The sequence below is a fragment of the Pongo pygmaeus genome, chromosome 6 (genome assembly GCF_028885625.2).
Source record: "Pongo pygmaeus isolate AG05252 chromosome 6, NHGRI_mPonPyg2-v2.0_pri, whole genome shotgun sequence".
Taxonomy (NCBI): domain Eukaryota; kingdom Metazoa; phylum Chordata; class Mammalia; order Primates; family Hominidae; genus Pongo; species Pongo pygmaeus.
Genome location: NC_072379.2, coordinates 17,715,657 through 17,737,145, shown reverse-complemented (window position 1 = coordinate 17,737,145; position 21,489 = coordinate 17,715,657). Strand labels below are relative to the sequence as shown.

At 37.9% G+C, this 21,489-nt stretch overlaps 1 protein-coding gene across 14 annotated transcripts in view; it reads right to left on the bottom strand.

Annotated features, from left to right (window-relative positions):
* The window catches only part of AUTS2 (activator of transcription and developmental regulator AUTS2), a 1,193,046-nt gene that overhangs the window by 665,932 nt on the left and 505,625 nt on the right, over positions 1-21,489 (bottom strand). For all 14 annotated transcript variants that reach the window (XM_054495102.2, XM_054495105.2, XM_054495107.2 and 11 more), the window contains exon 3: positions 6,056-6,157. In XM_054495102.2, the coding sequence (XP_054351077.1) occupies positions 6,056-6,157 (102 nt within the window). The remainder of the gene's footprint in view (positions 1-6,055; positions 6,158-21,489) is intronic.

Sequence of the window (21,489 nt, the reverse complement as noted above, 5' to 3'; positions counted from 1 at the left end):
ACAGCAAAAGAAACTATCAACAGAGTAAACAGATAACCTACAGAATGGGAGAAAAATATTTGCAAACTATGCATCTGACAAAGGTCTAATATCAAACATCTATAAGGAGCTAAACAAATTTACAAGATAAAACCAAACAACTCCATTAAAAAGTGGGCAAAGAACATGAAGAGATACTTTTCAAAAGAAGACATATATGCAGCCAACAAGCCTGTACAAAAAAGGCTCAATATCACTGATCATCAGAGAAATGCAAATCAAAAACCACAATGAGATATCATCTCACCAGTCAAATGGCTATTATTAATATTAAAATGTCAAAAAACAACAGATGCTGGCAAGGTGGCAGAGAAAAGGGAACACTTATAAACTATCGGTGGGAGTGTAAATTAGTTCAACTATTGTGGAAAGCAATATGATGATTCCTCAAAAGCTAAAAGCATAACTACCATTTGACCCAGCAATCCCATTACTGGATATAAACGCAGAAGAATATAAATCATTCTACCATAACAACACATGCATGCAAATGTTCACTGCAGCACTATTCACAATAGCAAATACATGGACTCCACCTAAATGCCCATCAATGACAGATTGGATAAAGAAAATTTGGTATATGTAAACCACGAAATACTACATTGCCATAAAAAACAACAAGATCATGTCTTTTGCAGGAACATAGATAGTGCTGGAGTCTACCATCTTCAGCAAACTAATGTAGGAACAGAAAACCAACTACCGCATGTTTTCACTTATAAGTGGGAGCTAAATAATAAGAACTTATGAACACAGAGAGGGAAACAACAGACACTAGGGTCTGCTTGAGGGTGAAAGGTGGTAAGAGGGAAAGGAGTAGAAAAGATAACTATTGGGTACTGGGTGATGAAATAATTTGTACAACAAACCTCTGTGACATGAGTTTATCTATATTACAAACCTTCACATGTACCCCCAAAACTAAAATAAAAGTAAAAAATAAATTAATTGTTAATTCTCTTTCAAGCAAAAATGGGGCATCTTTATTCTTTAAAATATTGCGCAGGTAGGTGTTGCTTTGGTATCCAAAAGAATCATTCTGTGGGTTGGTTTGTTAAAAGCTTTCATCTCGGCTGAACATGGTGGCTCACGCCTGTAATCCCAGCGCTTTGGGAGGCCAAGGTGGGTGGATCACCTGAGGTCAGGAGTTTGAGACCAGCCTGGCCAACATGGTGAAACCCATCTCTACTAAAAATACAAAAAATTAGCTGGGCATGGTGGCGAGCACCTGTAATCCCAGCTACTCAGGAGGCTGAGGCAGGAGAATCGCTTGAACCCAGGAGGTGGAGGTTGCAGTGAGCCAAGATCGTGCTGCTACACTCCAGCCTGAGAAATAAGAGCGAAACTCTGTGTCAAGGGGAAAAAAAAAAAAAAAGCTTTCATCTCAGCAGATTTCAGATTGCCATAGTGCTTGACACAGGACTCTGCAGCCTCAGACCTGCACATGAGTGAGGGAAATGTGACTAGGGATCTCAAAACATTTCATTAAATGTCCACGTTTTGGGTCATTTTTCTTTCTTTCCTTTTTAGTAATGTTGCAAAAAGTGTGAATTTTTATAATTAATGAACAATATGCCTACTATATGCCCACAAATTTTTTCATAATTTTAAAATATAATAAACAATATGAATTGGAAGTGTTTCATTGACTGGCTTGACATAAGACTGACAGGATTTTATAATGTCTGGCATCCAATAAAAAATTGCCAGGCACACAAAGAAGCGGGAAAATATGACCCATAATGAAGAGAAAAAACAACCAATAGAAACAGGACCAGAAATGACACAGGTGACACAATTAGTAGACGAGGATGGTAAAAGTTATAACTATTTTCCATATTTTCAACGAAGTGAAAGCAGAATAAGCATTATTACAGCCCTAATTATTTTTACATTTTTAACAGATCATTTTTTAATTGTGTAATTCAGTGGCATTAATTACATTCAAAACATTGAGCAACTGTCATGACTATCTATTTCCAAAACATTGTTATCATCCCCAAAAAGAAACTCTGTAACTGACAAGCAATAGCTTTCCTCCCTCCCACTCTCCATCCCCCAAATTCCTGGTAAGTTCTATTCTACTTTATGTCTCTATGAATTTGCCTATTCTAGATACCTCATATAAGTGGAATCATACAATATTTGTCCTTCTTTGTCTTGCTTTTATTTAGCATGATATTTTTAAAGTTCATCCATATCGTAGTATATATTACAATGCCAATCTTTTTTATGGCTGAGTATATTCCATTGTGTGCCTATCAGCCAAGCTGTCACGTTTTGTTTATCAATTCATTTGTTGAGAAACACATGGGTTGCTTCTACTTTTTGGCTACTGTAAATAATGCTGCAGTGAACACTGGCTTACAAGTCTCTGTTTAAGTTCATGTTTTCCATTCTTTGGGGTATATACCTAAAAGTGAAATTGCTGGGTCATATGGTAATTATATGTTTCAGCTTTTTAAGGACTGCCAAGCTGTTGTCTACAGTGGCTGCGTCATTTTACATTCCCACCAGTAATGTATGAATATTCCAACTTTTCCATATCTTTGCCAACACTTCTTATTTTTCATTCTCTTTTTAAAAGCATAACCATCCTACTAGGTATAAAATGATAATCTCGTTATAGTTTTAATTTGCATTTCTCTAATACCTAATGATTTTCAGCGTTTTTCAAGTACCTCTTCTTTGTACTTCTTTGTAGAAATATTTCTCAAATTCGTTGCCCATTTTTGCTTAGGTTATCTTTTTATTATTGAGTTGTAGTTCTTTACACATACTGTAGAGTAAATGCCACTTATATGATCTGCAAATCTTTTCCCCATTTTGTAGGCTGTCTTTTTACTTTCTTGATAATGCTCTTTGGTGTGCAGAAGTTTTTAATTTTGATGAAGTCCAATTTATTTTCTCTTTTGTTGTATATGCTTTTGGTGTCATATCTAATAAGCCACTGCCAAATTGAAGGTCATGAAGATTTACCTGTATATTTTCTTCTAAGAGTTTTATGGTGTTCACATTTATATTTTGGTCATTGATTCATTTTGAGTTTATTTTTGTACATAGTGAGATGTAGGAGTCCAACTTCATTCTTTTGCACATAGAAATCCAGTAGTCTCAACACCATCTGTTGAAGAGAAAATTCTTTCCCCATTGAAGTGTCTTGGCACTCTTGTTAAAACTCAGTTAGGCATATAAGTATGGGCTTCCTTCTGGGCTCTCCATTCTACTCCATTGGTCTGTATGTCTAATATTAGGCTAGCACCATACTGTTTTGATTAACTGTAGCTTTGCAGTGAGTTTTGAGGTTGGTAAGTGTGAATCCTCTAACTTTGCTTTTTCCAGACTGTGTTGGTTATTAAGGCCTTATGCCATTTCATATGTATTTGAGAATCTGCTTTTCCATTTTTGCAAAAAAACGCTGGAATTATGATAGACATTGCACTGAATCTATAAATAGCTTAGGGTAGTACTGACATCTTAATAATACTGTCTTTCTATTCATGAATATGGAATGTCTTTTGTCAATTTCTTTTTATCTAACAGAAGGTGAGTTACAGGAAACAAGCCAAAAGATCCAATGGCAGCTCTAGTCCCCTAAACTAACATGGCGTTCATTTCTCAACACTATGAAGAAAATATGACTGACTAACCCTGGAATAATTTCCAGGGTCAATGAGATCTTACATTAGAAGTATAACAAAAATCTCAGAAAAACAGCTATTTAAACATTAATTATTATTGCTAACAACTTAGATAAGGAAAGTTGTCATGGTTTTATGATTATATAGCTCCATCACAAAATTAATCAAACACATGGACACACAATAAAACGTATTCTTACACACAGAAACACACACACAGTAAAAGACTGTTAGTACTCTTTATTTATATAACTTTGATATTATATCACAGAAGAAGGGGAGGTTATTATCTATAATATATTAAAATAACATAAAAATAATTACACTTTATTCCATTTAATTCCTATAAGAATACAGTATCTCATACAACATCTCATCATAAACCTCACAAACTTTCATGAGAGGTGCAGGAATGTGATTGTATCTCGGAATTGTCTACCTTGGCTGATGGAGAGATGGATGTGGTATTATCATAGAGAACTGCTCAGTGTGCTACAGTGGTCTCCAACCATTTATGTTAGTAGACATCTCTCAGTAAAAAAAGTTTGGAGTATACACTCCTTAAATCCATGTATTTAAAAATTATAGACATCAACTGTTCCCCGCTCGTTAAATTGAATACTAGTAAAGTTTAATTTCTTTTTTTAAGAAAAAAAAGTACTAATATTTTCTTTCTGGAACTCAACGAATCATCTTGCACTCTATAATGAACAGCACACTGCTTTAGAGTATGGTTTTTTTTAAAAAAAATGGAGAAAATAAAGGATTTTGCTTCTCATTACATACCCTTTATTTATTCTTAATACTCAGACACTCTGAAGTGCTATCTCTTTTTTTCATGGTGCTACTCTCTCACTTATTCTGTTAATGCTAGACCATCCTGGCCAACATGGAGAAACCCCATCTCTACTAAAAATACAAAAATTAAGCCAGGCGCGGTGGCTCACAGCTCTAATCCCAGCACTTTGGGAGGCTGAGGTGTCAGATCACGAAGTCAGGAGTTTAAGACCAGCCTGGTCAATATGGTGAAACCCCGCCTCTACTAAATATACAAAAATTAGCTGGGCGGGGTGGCACACACCTGTAATCCAGGCTACTCAGGAGGCTGAGGCAGGAGAATCGCTTGAACTCAGGAGGCGAAGGTTGCAGTGAGCCGAGATCAGGCCACTGCACTCCAGTCTGGTGACAGAGCAAGACTCTGTCTCAAAAAAAAAAAAAAATCTCTTTACTTGATCCATTTCACAAAAGAATTTCCAAGTGTTGCTCTTGAGGTACAGATGAGTTAAGAATGCTGATATATGGCTGGGCGTGGTGGCTCACACCTACAATCCCAGCACTTTGGAAGGCCAAGGCAGGCAGATCACGAGGTAAAGAGATCGAGACAATCCTGGCCAACACAATGAAACCCCATCTCTACTAAAAACACAAAAATTAGCTGGGCGTGGTGGCGCGCGCCCGTAGTCCCACCTACTCAGAAGGATGAGGCAGTAGAATAGCTTGAACCTGGGAGGCAGAGGTTGCAGTGAGCAGAGATCGTGCCACTGCATTCCAGCCTGGCGACAGAGTAAGACTCCATCTCAAAAAAAAAAAAAAAAAAAAAGCTAATATATGACATATGAGTAAAGAAGGTAAGAGAGTCCAAAGAGGCGTAGGTGGTTCTCAGAAGCAATAGAGGGGGAACCTGCCCTGTTGGTGAGCAGGAGACTGGAGAACAATTAAAATCACATCTAGAGGGCAAACAGATATCTCAAGAGGTATAACACAGTCTCACAAGGTTTTCCTTCCAGAAATCCAATGGGAATTTATTTATTTATTTATTTATTTATTTTGAGATGGGGTCTTGCTCTGTCACCCAGGCTGAGTAGAGTGGTGCAATCTCGGCTCACCGCAACCTCTGCCTCCCGGGTTCAGAGATTCTTCTGTCTCAGCCTCCCGAGTAGCTGGGATTACAGGCATGCACTACCATGCCCGGCTAATTCTGTATTTTTAGTAGAGACAGGGTTTCTCCATGTTGGTCAGGCTGGTCTCAAACTTCTGACCTCAGGTGATCCACCTGCTTTAGCCTCCCAAAGTGCTAGAATGACAGGCGTGAGCCACCGTGCCCGGCCTTGTTGTTTCTAAGGTAACAAATAGTTCCTCCTCCCTCACGATTTGTCAAAATACATTTTTGCTCAAACGACATTTTAGAATGACACCATAACTACAATGCTCAAATAGGTATACAAAGATAATGTGAACCGCAATGCTTGGGTAGACAAAAAATTCTAAAGATGAGGGAAAGTTATGTAATTCAGACTTGAACCAATGGTGTGTGTGTGGCCTAGTGGTTTTGGTTAATTTTTTTGTTTGTTTGTTTGTTTTTTACTTAAACTTACATCACTGAGCCTTTCCCGAGAGCTGCTCCGGTGGAAGCCCTTGGATTCTCCACTGGCACTTTCACTGTCACTGTCCCTGCAGCTGTTCTGTCCTGGCTTGAGCTAAAGACAAAAGAAAAGAGAAAAAAGGAAAAAGTTAGTGGTCTGCTTCTTAGTTTCTGTTTTTGATCCTTGTCAAGAGTGAACAGCCAGGCACGGTGGCTAATGCCTGTAATCCCAGCACTTTGGGAGGCAGAGGTAGGAGGATCATGAGGTCAGGAGTTTGAGACCAGCCTGACCAATGAGGTGGAAACCCCGGTCTCTACTAAAAATGCAAAAATTAGCTGGGCTAGGTGGCATGTGCCTGTAATCCCAGCTACTCAGGAGGCTGAGGCAGGAGAATCGCTTGAACCTGGGAGGAGGAGGTTGCAGTGAGCTGAGATTGCGCCAGTGCACTCCAGCCTGGACGACAGAGTAAGACTCTGTCTCAAAAAAAAAAACAAAAGAGTGAACAATTTAAGGTTCTGATCTTTAATATTCTTCTCAGTTTCTGAATACTGCAAGGCAAGTTGCCACAGAAAAAATACAGAGGGTAGAATAAGCAAAATATTCACCATGAAATGTCAATGTAGAGAACAGAGTGGGCAAGCCTTAAATAAACACCTAAAAAGCCAAACCTCAAGGTCCATAAATTAGAAAGCAGTCTTTCCATCAATTTTTTTCTTCTGTTCCACTGCAATTTTTTTTTCAATAATGAAAAGACCAAAAATGTTGAATAAACTAAAGTGAGATTACACCAACTATGATTTCTTACCTTTTTTCTTCTGTCTTGTCTCAAAAAAAGAAACAAATCAGAGCAAAATAAAATAAAGTTTTCTTCTCCTAGGAAAAAATGATGAGATGCTGTGATGTTATCCTTCAAACACTGGGATGGCACCTAATGATCTTGTTTATTGAGATAACATCCTGGAGGTTTCTTACTACATATTTAAAAGAACCAATGAAGACCTACAGATTAAATTAAATCAGCACTTATTCAACAAATAATGTATTAAGTGCCACATTTGGGCTAGAACTAAGTGCTGAAGATATGATACTACACCAAAACAAAACAAAACAAAACAAAACAAAAGTCATCTCATGAAGTTTACATTTGAGTGGTTTCTACACATTTAACAAGCTCTGGTTTTCCATTAAAAATGAACAAAGACACAAAATTGAAAACCATCAGTCTACATGAGACTGTAAGTCATAAATATATGGAGTACTGGTCTACAATACCATCACCAACCACATTTTCAGAAACACCAAGCAATGTAGTACAGGTTACAAGTCACAGCCCCTTGACAACGTTTCCAATGTAACAAGAAAAAGGCAGTACAAGATAAGCAAATACAACACCACAAGGAAATACATGTTCAATGAAACCAAAAAGTAGCCAGGGAGGTTCAGAGAAGTGATTTCTGAAGCCTTGGATTTTAAAAGTAGATTAAACTCATATGGCTGAGAGGACAATGAAAGACACTCCATTGAGGAGAAAAGCAGAAAGCAAAGACAGAAAAAGCAACATGCTGGGAAATGATCAGCAGTCTCATTTGAAAGAGAGTTCCTTTGGGGAGGCAATAACAAGAAACATTAGAGATGGGTGCATGAATGAAAACATGGAAAATCTCAAACTAAACATAAGCTCCATTTTTCTAGACAGGAGGAAACTTCAAAGAATAGAACAGGCAATAAGTAGCAAACTTCTGCCTGCAGGATTTCAAATGGCTATGGTGCCCAGGGGAAGATGAAACCAAGATGAATAGAGTGAGGCTGAATCAACATTCCTTGTAGTCTTTGAAGACTACAGTTCAGACCTCACTTTTGGTCATACCATTCACGGAGTCAGCTTTCCCCAAGTCTCCAAAACAAGGCATTCTTTTTTGCTATCATCCTTTCCAGAAATTCACTTTTATCACTTTCTTCTAAAATCCCTTTCTCCGGGAAGCCTTCTGTAAAGGAGCCCAGAAAATTGATGCTAATTTTACTTCGTATCCTTCCTGAGGTCTTAAATACTTAGTTTTCTCCTCAGTTAATGCTAAACCTCCTCATTCTAAGTTAATTCAGATGCAAGTTGTATGATGAGGCTTTTGTTATTACTATGGAATAAAAGCTCAGAATATTGTCATTCTCTTCGATTTTTCACTTTCATATTGATAATAAAGGAGAGATTTAATCTACAATGAACATCACCTTGTCTCCATTTCCTGAACTTTTCTTGTCCATTCCTGCTCTGCATTTTTTTCACACCATATTCCCTCTGGAATGTTCACCCTTACCTTCTCTGTGCTTCTGATGTCAAGATGTTTTTTAAAGCTCAGATCCTACCTCCTCTGTTACGGTCTTTGAAGAGCTCTTTCTTTCTATTATTTACTTTTTTAATATGCCTTCAAAATTTAGTTAGCACGTCATTCTTCATTAAATGCCTTTGATAATTATGACACATTTTTCAAGCTCAAAAAGCCTATTGTTATAACATAGTTATACTGATAATAAAGTTTGCATGTGGCATGGGCCCTCCAATTCATAAGCAATATCAAACTCTTATCCCACTGATTCTGAGTTAAGTAAGGGCAGGTAGAACTACCTCCAAGGTATGGATGAAAAAACTAATTTTCAGCGCACAGTTAGATGTTTACATTTGACATGAAGTAATGATTCTGCAGCATATTAGTATTCTCCACATAATATGTTCTAAATTTGTATGTGGTACCTGACTATAGTACGTTCACAGAGAAAATAATCTTGTTAGGTGATATTTGATCAACACCTTTATGGCTGAGCACAGTGGCTCACGCCTATAATCCCAGCACTGTGGGAGGCTGAAGCGGGGGGATCACCTGAGCCCAGGAGTTCGAGACCAGCCCAGAAAACATAGCAAGACCCCGTCTCTATTTAAAAAACTAATAATAAAAACTCAGTTCCCAACTTAGACGAGAGATACATATCCAGCTGGGAACTAAGAATATAAAGAGTGTTAAGGCTTTTCCTAATATCCAACTGGCTTAACAAAACCTGGACGTTGCACCTGGGCCTTTTCCATGTTTCTTCATGAAGGGAAAAATGATGACTTTACCAAGGCACAAAAACAGACTTCAGTGGACCTGACGTAAATTATCTGACTAAATGTTGATCTAGGCTAAGGGCAAAACCCAAGAAGGACTGAGAGGAAGCAGCCTTAGCAGGCTGCTAGCGCCTTCCCAGTGCCCTGCCTGCAAAAACACTTCAGTGAATTCTCTTCAGAGAGCCTTACATAAAATCCACCCCTATACCACCCCTTTCTCCTCCAAAGCCAGGCTCAAGTTTAAAGGAAACTTAGGATTTTAAGCTGTCAGACAGCTCAATATTTCAAAGAAATGAACTGACTACGTAAGTACTAAAGCTAAACCACAAGATTTCAGGCAAAGAAGTATTCATTTCTAATCCCATGAATATATTTTCCTTCTTTTTTTTTTTTTCTGAGATGGAGTTTTGCTCTTGTTGCCCAGGCTGGAGTGCAATGGTGCCATCTCTGCTCACCGCAACCTCCGCCTCCCCGGTTCAAGTGATTCTCCTGCCTCAGCCTCCCGAGTAGCTGGGATTACAGGCATGACAGGCATGTGCCACCACGCCCAGCTGATTTTGTATTTTTAGTAGAGATGGGGTTTCTCCATGTTGGTCAGGTTGGTTTTGAACCCCCGACCTCAGGTGATCTGCCCACCTCGGCCTCCCAAAGTGCTGGGATTACAGGTGTGAGCCACCATGCCCAGCCGAATATATTTTCAAACTAGCATTTTAGCCACATCCAATGGATGATTTGGGGTAGCATAACTAACTCAGAAGTTGTAATCCTTCACCTGAAATTCCCAGCTATTACCTACAACCAAGAAACATCACAAAGGCCAGATGCTGGCTTAAACATTTAAAGAGCTAAGAAAAATTTATCTGCTTGCATTGATTTGTATGAGCATCCATGGCAGCTATTACAAGAAAGCTTTTCTTATAACTGATGCAGTAAGATTTCTTACTGTCAGCCTTTACATACTTCGGGACCTTGTTTATTTAAAAATTACTATAACCCACTCTCTGTTGTGAGAAGCTTCTTCCCATTAGAGTATTATATATTCAATAGTTTGGGCACCAAAATGAGAACAAAATATGCAAAATGAAAGCCAGCTGGTATCTGGCATGAGTGGCAGTAATTCTATCAATGAGATTAACATCTTTTATAAAATATAAGAAGCTAGTTTGTTTTTCATTAGATTTCACTGTTAACAATATATGCTCCAAATTCTGAAATTGTGATCCCATTACAGTGTTAACTGTTATTAATGGCTAATTAGGAAAATAACAATCCACAGTTATATCACTGCTAATGAACAGGTAACGAAGTACCATCACTGTAGACTGCATGAAGGTATAGCAATTCTGTGCACATCTGCTCGGCATTTGTGAGCTGGACTATCCCATTCTTTTCAGCTTGGATATGGAGAGTTTCAAAAAGATGCTACATGCCCAGTAGGTGTCATTAATCCATCAAACAAAATTTACAGAAGGATAAATTATGTGGAGAATATATCTATGCCTGGAATTTGAGAGGAATGATGCGAATTATGCAGACAATGTAGAAGACTGTCCAAATGGAATCTCCTTCCACAAATTTGGTTCCTCAAAGTAGCACATATCCTTTTTCAGACTGCTGAGTTTTTCTGTAGGAATGTAAATGAACTCTACACAAAATTTGGGGAATGTTTCGGTAAGCTCAAAAGATTCTCCTTTTTCAAGAAAATTTTAATATACCCATAGACTTCACTACCATCAAAGCAGCCAAGTATTTAATCTTGAAAAATAATATTTTTATTTTTCAAGATAAAATTGTCCCCAAATTGGGAAAGTATCATGGATTGGATAGAATTTGTACTATTTTATTCCTTAAGTTTTAAAGGGTATTTCAGATGAGAGGCACATGAACCAAACTAAAAAATTTAATGAAAAATGCTGATGAATCAAAATAAGCAAACACAAAATAACTATAATAAGTAAAATTATAAAGTTGGATATAAAAACTATTTTTTAAAAAAGGAAACTATATTGTACCTTTAAGTGTACACTGCCAAGTTGTGAATAAAAGCTAAAATTATTTTAACAAATTTTGGACACAAGAGCAGGGCAAGGAATTTTTCTGGGATCACAGAATCAAAGGTTCTTTTGTTATCATCTACAACAGTTAGAGAAAGTGTTTTAAATAACAATTTGATAATCTTGAAGCTAACCATTAGTAAAATTTAAATGTTAAAAATATTTGCCTTCCAAATAATTATCAAATATAAAATGACTCAAATCATAATAGAGAAAGGGAAAGAAAATAAGTGGCAAGAAAGCAAAGTGTAAAACAAAGTGTTCTGATAATAATATAAATACATTAAGCTCCCATTTAAAAATAAAAATCTGGTTTGTGTTGGGTAAGACAGATAGATGGAGAGATATATAGATCAATCAACAGAGTGATGTCCCATTATTTATTAGTTACAAAGAACTCCTAAATTTAAAAAGAGAGAGAGAGAAAAAGACAAAAGGTTAGAAATAAATAGGTAAAAAATCACCTGTCAAAGTCATTTTATAGTGATGAAAGGTACAGTCTTTACCTTTTATACCTCTATACTAAAGTTCTAAGTTATAAACCATTATACAAAACTATACAAAGTAAAAAATATTCTAAATAATAAAAGAAAGCAAAAGAAGGTGGGAGCCTTTAGCATTCTACTAATCAAGGAACAAGAAAACAAAACAATGAAAAAGGACGCAGAGGTTAAAAAATGAAGTTTGACTTAGTTAACATACAGTAAATTGGGTAACTTAAAGAGACACACCTAGAGGATCTATGGGACATTATGACCAACTGAAAATGTACCAGGGTAACAAAGAATATAAGAATAAATTTCAAAATGTAAAAATTATATGAACAGACTTCTCTATGATAAAAAGTAGTAACAGCATTTTATGTTGAATATCCATATCACCTAAAGAATTTTTTTAAAGTCTCTCTACAATTAACAACTGGGTAAAAGACAAAATCACACATACACCATTTAAAAATTAAGAAAACGAAAATTATAAATATATAAATTTAAAACTTACGTTGTAAAATCTTTGTTAGAAGTTAACTCATGGACTTAATGTATTTTCTATTAAATGTGAAAAAACAGAAATAAGTGGCCTAATTATAAAGATTGAAATGAACAAAAAAGAAATAAGAAAAAAAGGCAAGTATAGGTAAAATCAGAGGAAGAGAATTCTAAAAATGAGAAGAACATCATTAGAAATTAAAATATTGTACAGTTAGTAAACTATAGTATAATCTGGGGGGAACCCATAAAGATATGAGATACACCTCTAACACATCTAAGTATAAAAGAGATGGCAAGCAAAATAAAAAATAGACAAATTTCTAAATACAGAAGTAAACATTCTACAGTGATACTTTCAAAACCATAATTAAACAGTCTAAAGTTTTTAAGTAGATTTAACAACATTTGTTCCAGAACATGAAAAAATATGGAAGGCTAATTTGTGCCAAAATCTGGTGACAAAACAAAAAATGAAAGTACAGGATGACCTTCCTAATCTAAAAAGCTACAAAAATCTGAAGAAATACAGCAAATTAAATTTAATAATATATTTAAGTATAGCCCACCAAGTTCTAACAGGATTTTTCAAAAGAATTTAAGATTCTACCAATTTGTAAATGGTCACAAGGGAAATTTTTGAGGTGATGGCAATGTTGTATGGTGATGATTGCATAACTCTTTAAGTTTACTAAAATTAATTAGCTTGTACCCTTATAATGAGTGAATTTTATGGTATCTAACTTATATTCTAAAAAAGCAGTTTATTATAGAAAGGAAAGATCCCATCAGTTTAATTTCTCACTCCAGAAAGTCAGGATCCTGTTAATAGTTCACTTGATTAGGTCAGGCTTACAGAAGAACTTCCTTTCATAAAGTCAACCGTGCTATATAAGAAAACATGGGAGTAAATAAGGGACAAGTACTTTTAGGGTCATCTTGGAACTCTGCCTACCATGGTGGATTTTAAATAAGAAAGTTAGGGCTGGGCGCGGTGGCTCACGCCTATAATCCCAGCACTTTGGGAGGCCGAGGCGGGCGGATCACGAGGTCTGGAGATCCAGACCATCCTGGCTAACACGGTGAAACCCCGCCTCTACTAAAAATACAAAAAAAATAGCTGGGCATGGTGGCGGGCGCCTGTAGTCTCAGCTACTCGAGGTGGGGCTGAGGCAGGAGAATGGCGTGAACCCGGGAGGCGGAGCTTGCAGTGAGCTGAGATCGCACCACTGCACTCCAGCCTGGGTGACTGGGGCGACAGAGCAAGACTCGTCTCAAAAAAAAAAGAAAGAAAGAAAGTTAGGCATTCCCTCGAAATTCATGTATCATAAAGTCACTCTAATGCAATTAGACAAGTTTCATTAATGCAAAGTAAGAAACAGGATTTTTGGATATGCTTGGACTTTGGAAAGTTATTTATCTGTGTCAATGATGATCCCAATAAACACTTTAGGCATTATTAGACAGGAAATGACTTAAAATTGTGCTATTAGCTTAGAAAATAAAAACTACTTTAGTGCTTCCAGCTGCCAAACACGCACATTATTTAAAGGGGTTCAATGGACTTCATAGCAGTAGAAAAACTAAGTTAATAATTTATTTATTTGTTTATTTATTTATTTTTTGAGATGGAGTTTCACTGTTGTTGCCCAAGCTGGAGTCCAACGGCGCGATCTCAGCTCACTGCAACCTCTGCCTCCCGGGTTCAAGCGATTCTCCTGCCTTGGCCTCCCGAGTAGCTGAGATTACAGGCACCCACCACCACGCCTGGCTAATTTCTGTATTTTTAGTAAAGACAGGGTTTCACCATGTTGGCCAGGCTGGTCTCAAACTCCTGATCTCAGGTTATCCAGCCACATCAGCCTCCCAAAGTGTTGGGATTACTGGTGTGAGCCATTGTGCCCAACCCTAATAAAATTTAAAAAGGAAATAAGCCAAGATCAATCTAACTATATAGTCTCAAACATAAATAAGAAGCAGTTAAGAAAATCAAGAGCAATCTGACCGACTTTGATATCATTACTATAGACACACTCAATCCAGACAGCAGAACTTAATAATGTTCTACTGCTTATCAAGAGAATTGTTAACTCTACTCTCCATGATTAGGCCAAGAGGATATTATGATACTATTTCTTCATAACTTAATAATGGGAACGCAAGAAAATGGAAGTGTAAAAGGCAGTGTTTGATGTATAACTCACATATCTATCTACAACTTGGATACTATTCCCAGGTTTAATTATGCTGTAAAATGAAATTCTAAGGCCCCCGCACCATCTGAATGGACTCTTCCTCTCGTCAAGGGCATTCTAAGGCTAACCTGAGGGACGGATTCAAGCCATGATGGGGGCAGGGGCCAGACATGCCTCATAATACCCTCCTCCCTTTCAGAATTACTAACAGAACAGACTCTCTAAGTCTGATGAGAAACATTTACAATTTATTCTCTCTGAAGCCTGCCTGCTACCTGGAGGCTTTATCTGCATGATAAAACCTTGGTCTCCATAACCCCTTATCGTAGTAACCCAGACATTCCTGTCTATTGATTCCAGATCTTTAGATAATAAATTATCTCTTTCAACCAACTGCCAATCAGAAAATTTAAAAATTTTTGACCAAAAAGTCTAAACAATAGAGAAAAAAAGATGTACAAGAATAGAAATGTACAAAAGATGTACAAGAATTAAAGAGAAAGGCCAGAATGAACAGATGGCATTTGGCATTCCTTGAGTATAACCATGGACTAAATGATAAATCTGTTTTCAAATAGGCTCAGAAATTCACACACAATACACATCCACAATGTAAAAAATAATGTGTTGAAGGAATATTTGATTGCTTTAGTATAGTTTTCAGCTTTCTTAAAATAAGATTTTGATTATTAAAAAGTAATTTAGAGACAAGATTATTTGGTTTTCAAGGATGAATATAAAAAATAAACACACAAAATTTACTTTTTATGATTTTCTATTTTTAAAAAACATGTTTCAATAACTTTTTAAATGGCCTGGAATTCATTAAAACAGCCACCACTCTCAAATATAAAATGCCTTCTATCTTTTGTTTTTCCCATTCTAACATGAAAAAACTAAAAGTGTCCAACTGAAGGTCTGAGAAAGGAAATAGGTAAGATGAGTCTGGAACACCTTGTCATCCTAGCAAGACCCTGACAAAGGGGCTTGGGAGCCAAACTGAAGAGGATTCCCACTGACCAAAAATGGAACAATTTGGGCCGGGCACGGTGGCTCACGATCCCAGCACTTTGGGAAGCCGAGGCGGGTTCAAGTGATTTTCGTGCCTCAGCCTCCTGAGTACCACACTCGGCTATTTTTTTTTTTTTTTTCCATGTTGGCCAGGCTGGTCTGGAACTCCTGACCTCAAGTGATCCACCCACCTCAGCCTCCCAAAGTGCTGTGATTACAGGCACGAGCCACAGCTCCCGACCTGGAATTATTATTTACATTTTGTTGTAGTTACAGTAAAAAAGCAGAGTCCTTTACAGATACACAGTAAAACATTAATGGGTGAGATAACTTCAGTCTGAGTTTTATTTTATAAAATAATCCAGGGGATAGGGGGAGCAGTACCTATTGGGAAGGGGGAAGTGTAGGGATACAGAGGAAGTAAGACTAGTCATGTCTTAATTGTTGAAGTTGGATGATGTTGGGTTCATTATACTGTTATCTCTACTTTCATGTATGTTTTAAAATTGCCATAATAACAAGTTTTTAAAACTTTGTTTCTGGAAAAAGCATTGTTCTCTAACCCATACACTTACTGTTTATCCATTTTAATTGAAAAATTATGAGCATCTAGAATTTGTTATAATATAAAATACTTTGGTTGCAAGCTATCAGAACTTCTTGAATATAAATTTTGACAGCAAATCTCTATCCAGCTTGCCACTGTTTTGATCCCAGTTCATTTCAAATGCAGCCAAAAATTAAAATCTTATCTAGACTAAGCCCCTACACTGTCCATAGCTATCTTAATAAACTATGTGTCACTAAACTTATCATTAGTGACTATCCCATGAAAGGCCATATTACTTCCATGAGGACAGAACTGAACTGGTATACCACACACTAGAGTTAAACTTTTTTTTTTTTTTTTTTTTTTGAGACAAGAGTATTGCTCTGTCACCCAGGCTGGAGTGCAGTGGCATAATCTTGGCTCACTGCAAGCTCCGCCTACTGGGTTCACGCCACTCTCCTGCCTCAGCCTCCTGACTAGCTGGGATTACAGGCACGCCCCACCATGCCCAGCAAATTTTTGTATTTTTAGTAGAGACGGGGTTTCACCTTGTTGGCCAGGATGGTCTCTATCTCCTGACCTCGTGATCCGCCTGCCTTGGCCTCCCAAAGTGCTGGGATTACAGGCATGAACCACCACACCTGGCCTCCCAAAGTGCTGGGATCACAGGCGTGAACCACCACACCTGGCCTCCCAAAGTGCTGGGATTACAGGCGTGAACCACCACACCTGGACTCCCAAAGTGCTGGGATTACAGGCGTGAACCACCACACCTGGCCTCCCAAAGTGCTGGGATTACAGGCGTGAACCACCACACCTGGCCTCCCAAAGTGCTGGGATTACAGGCGTGAGCCACCACACCTGGCCTATGTTCTAGAATATTTGAGAACATATCCAAATATTAATAGCCAAGCATATTAAGTTCATATCATATCCCTGTTATAAACTTCATTGTGAGGCCAGGCATGGTGGCTCACACCTGTAATCCCAGCACTTTGGGAGGCCGAGGCGGGCAGATAACATGAGGTCAGGAGTTCAAGACCAGCCTGTCCAAAACGGTGAAACCCCGTCTCTACTAAAAATAGAAAAACTAGACCGGCGTGGTGGCTTGCAACTGTAATCTCAGCTACTCGGGTGGCTGAGGCAAGAGAACGTTTGAACCCGGGAGGTGGACTCAGTCTCAAAAAAATAAATAAAATCAACTTAATTGTTTCCACCCAAAATCCGTATGTTGTAGTAACCCCCATTACTTTAGAATGTGACTATAGGTAGATACAGGGCCTTTAAAGAGGTAATTAAGTTAAAAGAAGCAGCCGGCTCCAAGCAGGCAAATGTTTCATCCTTTGAACCACCCCCATCTGAACCCCTTAAGTGGCTTAAGAAGAGTCAGAGCAAGGTCCAGGGCAAATGTTCCTCTTGTCTGGCATAAAGCCTGTCCAATCATTAACAACCTTTACAATACTAAATGCAGTGGTAATTCTCAGTCCTCATCTTACTGACATGACCATACCATCAGACACAATCACTCCCTCATTCTTGAACCCCTCTGCTTTGCTCTTGCTTTTCCTCCTACTTCTCTGGCCATTACCTATCAGTCCTTTGCTCGTCATTACGATGGCCTACAAGGCAATCAGTCCCTGCTCTGGCTCCGAAATTATTTCTTTGACCTCATTTTCTACTAGTCTCTGCCTTGCTCACTCTGAACAGTTTTATTATCCTACCCACTCTTCCTCAAAAAAGCTAGGCATACTCCCAACTCAGAGTCTTTGCACTTGCTGGATTCTCCATATGAAATGTTCAACCCAAAGAAGGCCACATTCCTCACTACCTCCCTTCTTCAGATCTTTATTTAAATGTTACTTTCTCAGTGAGACTCCCTGATCACCCTATGTACAACACAACCCTGCCTCCACTTAACACCTCCTAATGTAATGCATAATATACTAATTTTGTTTGTTCTTTGTCTCTCCCAAAGTCCCACCAGCATACCACAACTAGATGATAAAATCTATCAGAACCAGGATTTTTATCTGCTTTGTTCACTATAATGTATCCAGAGCCCAGACAATATCTAGAATTTATTCAACAAATATTTGTTTAATTACTCAGTATGCATAATATTTTAAGGTTGGCTATATGTAAGACAGTGTTTGAAATCTCCCACAGAATGGCCCTTGGAACTATTATGAAAGAGTGTAACTGGGTCATAAAAAGCTTGTCTGGCCGGGCGCGGTGGCTCACACCTGTAATACCAGCACTTTGGGAGGCTGAGATGGGTGGATCACAAGGTCAGGAGATTGAGACCATCCTGGCCAATAAGGTGAAACCCCATCTCTACAAAAAATACAAAAATTAGCTGGGCATGGTGGGGCGTGCCTATAATCCCAGCTATTCGGGAGGCTGAGGCAGGAGAATTGCTTGAAACTGGGAGACGGAGGTTGCAGTGAACCGAGATCATGCTACTGAACTCCAGCCTGGCGAAAGAGCTAGACTCAGTCTCCCAAAAAAAAAGCTTCTCTTCTGGCATTGGCCAATAAGGAGAGCTCAAAAGCTGAGTGGTAACATGAAAAGTGTCATGTGTGCTAGTGAGCATACAAAATCAGCCTTTAGATTCCATAGCCTTCAAAATGTGCTATCACTGATTTTGTTCTTGAAACAGTGATCATATGTAATTTAAGATAATTTAGATAGTGAGGTATAGGATTATAAAGAAAAAGTTGCATATAATTACAGTTAGTTTAAGAAATCTTCATCCTGGCATTTGAAAATTTTTAAAGTACTTGTTCAGCAAAAGGTCAAAAACCACTACCAAGAAAAGTTAATCGCTCTCTTAGTATTATACACACTTGCTGACGAGATTGCCACTTTTATGTAATTTGGATAATATGAAGCATTTAAAAATCCTATTTATTTTACCTAACAAGTATAAAAAAAAACCCACTCCTTTTCTTATTTTGTTAAAGATCACTACAGCAAAAACTTTTTTCCAACATATCCTGCAATGACAGAAAGCTTTTAAAATGTGTACTAACAAACGTTGATTTCTTAATAATAAAAATAACAACAATCTTTATAAAAGATATCCTGGGTAAATTTTTAAGATGGTGTTTTCTGTGGAGATGGTATAAAGTTTTTTTTGTTTGTTTTTTTGGAGACAGGGTCTTGGCTTTATTGCTCAGCCTGGAGTGCAGTGGTACGATCACACTCCACTGCAGCCTTGAACTCCTGGGCTTAAGTGATCCTCCCACCTCAGTCTCCCCAGTAGCTGGGACTACAAGTGTATACTACCGTGCCCGGCTAATTTCTACATTTTTTTTTGAGAGACAGGATTTTGCCACGTTACCAAGGCTGGTGTCGAATTCCTGGGCTCAAATGATCCTTCCACCTGGGCCTCCCAAAATGCTGGGATTACACGCTTGCACCTGGCCTGATTACAGGCTTGCACCTGGCCTGATTGTTCTTTTAATACTGAATGAATCGTTTATATGACCTCCAGTGCCAGCATAGTCCAGTTAGCAAGGGGGTGTGCCCCTGGAAACAAGAGCACTAACTGCACTAATGCTATAGTTATAAAGGGTCAATGGAGCACCATGACAAAGACGACCCCACACCCTACATTGTCCTGTGTCACTTATTCACATGATGAGCCTGGCGTCTGAGGAACCTGAATTAGAGACTCAAGGTTTACAACAAACTTCACTTCCATGTAGCAAGTGACTTTCACTCAGCTCCAGAAGATTTATAAAGACCCTCCCATTTTTAACCTGCGCAAAACAGACTTAGGAAATGAGATAATCTAGTTTTGATTGGGTGCAAGTGAGGTAAAGGAAACGTAAAGAGAACCATGAATTTCTCAACTATCATTCATTTTTGGTCTAAACACATGAATTTCTCCAAGATGCAGAAAGATTCAACTACATAAAACTTCTAATTCTTGGCATGATTTTACTGATTAATATAAATTTATGAGACGCTGACAATTTTTCTTAGCCAAACTCACAGACAAAAAGACAAATACTAGGGCCCCTGGAGACATAAATTAGGATGTCATGCACAGGTAGATTTGTTCTCTCCACTGTAGCTCTACACACCTGGCAATTAACTAGAGCCAAGGTGACATTAGCTGAGATTTTCATTTTGAGGGTAAGAACTTAAATGCACCACTGTTTGGCTATCAACACAGGGGAGAGGCTAGTAAATGAAGAGTTTATTTCTGGCTCTTGCAGCTATAGTGCTAATGTATATTCTCAGTGGCATCCAAAATATCTCACTGGCTCCATGTAATCAAGAAAGAGAGCAATTAATATGCCCACTACATAAAACAAATGTGGGTCCGGGTATGTGCTTATGCCTGTAATCTCAGCACTTTGGGACACTGAAGCTGGAAGATCACTTGAGGCACAAGCTGGAAGATCACTTGAGGCACAAGTTCAAGATCAGCGTGGGAAACATGGCAAGACTCAATCGCTAAAAAAAATTTAAATACTGCCAGGCATTGTGGCATATGCCTGTAGTCCCAGTGACTCAGGAGATTGAGGCACGAGGATTGCCTGAGCCCAGGAGTTCGAGGCTGCAGTGAGCTATGATTGGCCACTGCACTCCAGCCTGGGTGACAGAGTAAGACCCTATCTCTATAAAAACAAAACAAAAGACAAATATGCAGTCTTCATGTATTATTTCTAAGCATAAAAAAACCCGCTATAAATTAAATTGTACTTCCCAATTTACAGACAAATAAACTAAAGCTGAGAAAGACTAATCTGTGCCAGGTCACAAGGCATGAAACAGCAGAGTCAAGACTAGAACCCATGCCAGCAGTAGTCTGTATAGCCATTAACAGTTATGCAGAGCTAGTGGAATATCGTAGTAAAAGTACATCCTTAGAGTTAAAAACTTTAGCTGTCCTTATTCCTCTAAATGTCTAAATTCTGTCTTGATGTTGAATGTAAAATAATCCACATGTACAAAGATAATCTTAAAGTTCAAATCAACTATTAAACCAGCTCTGTTTAATAGATTCTCATCACACCATGGAATAAAAAAAGTCAACTCACCCTCCTTTAAGAAAAAAGAGACAACGAACACAAAATATATGCAGTGGGTAAGGAGAAAAAAAAGACATACTTCAGTTATTCCGGACACTGGTGTGCTTTAAAATTATTTTTCACTTCCACATTCCAAATTCCCTAAACTCCAAACAGATCAAAGTTTTACAGAGTATCCCTCAAAAAAAGACAAGAAACACAAATTAATAACTATTTAAGCATTCTGTTTCATCATAACAAACAGATGGTTTTAATATTCTAGAGGCTAATTCCTGAACAATTAAAAACACAGCAAGACATTAACATCTAATGAAACATTTTAACTACCAGTATATGCATCTGCCATTAATTCCCACACAGTAAGGTCTTGGATCTCCTCAATCTGTTCTTTATTAAGGAAAGTTTTCCACTCTGAATTTAGTGAAGTAGAGAATTAACAACTGTTTTCAATCAGCAATCAGCAGGATATTTCGCCAATGTGTACTGAAACTATGTACACATGTACACT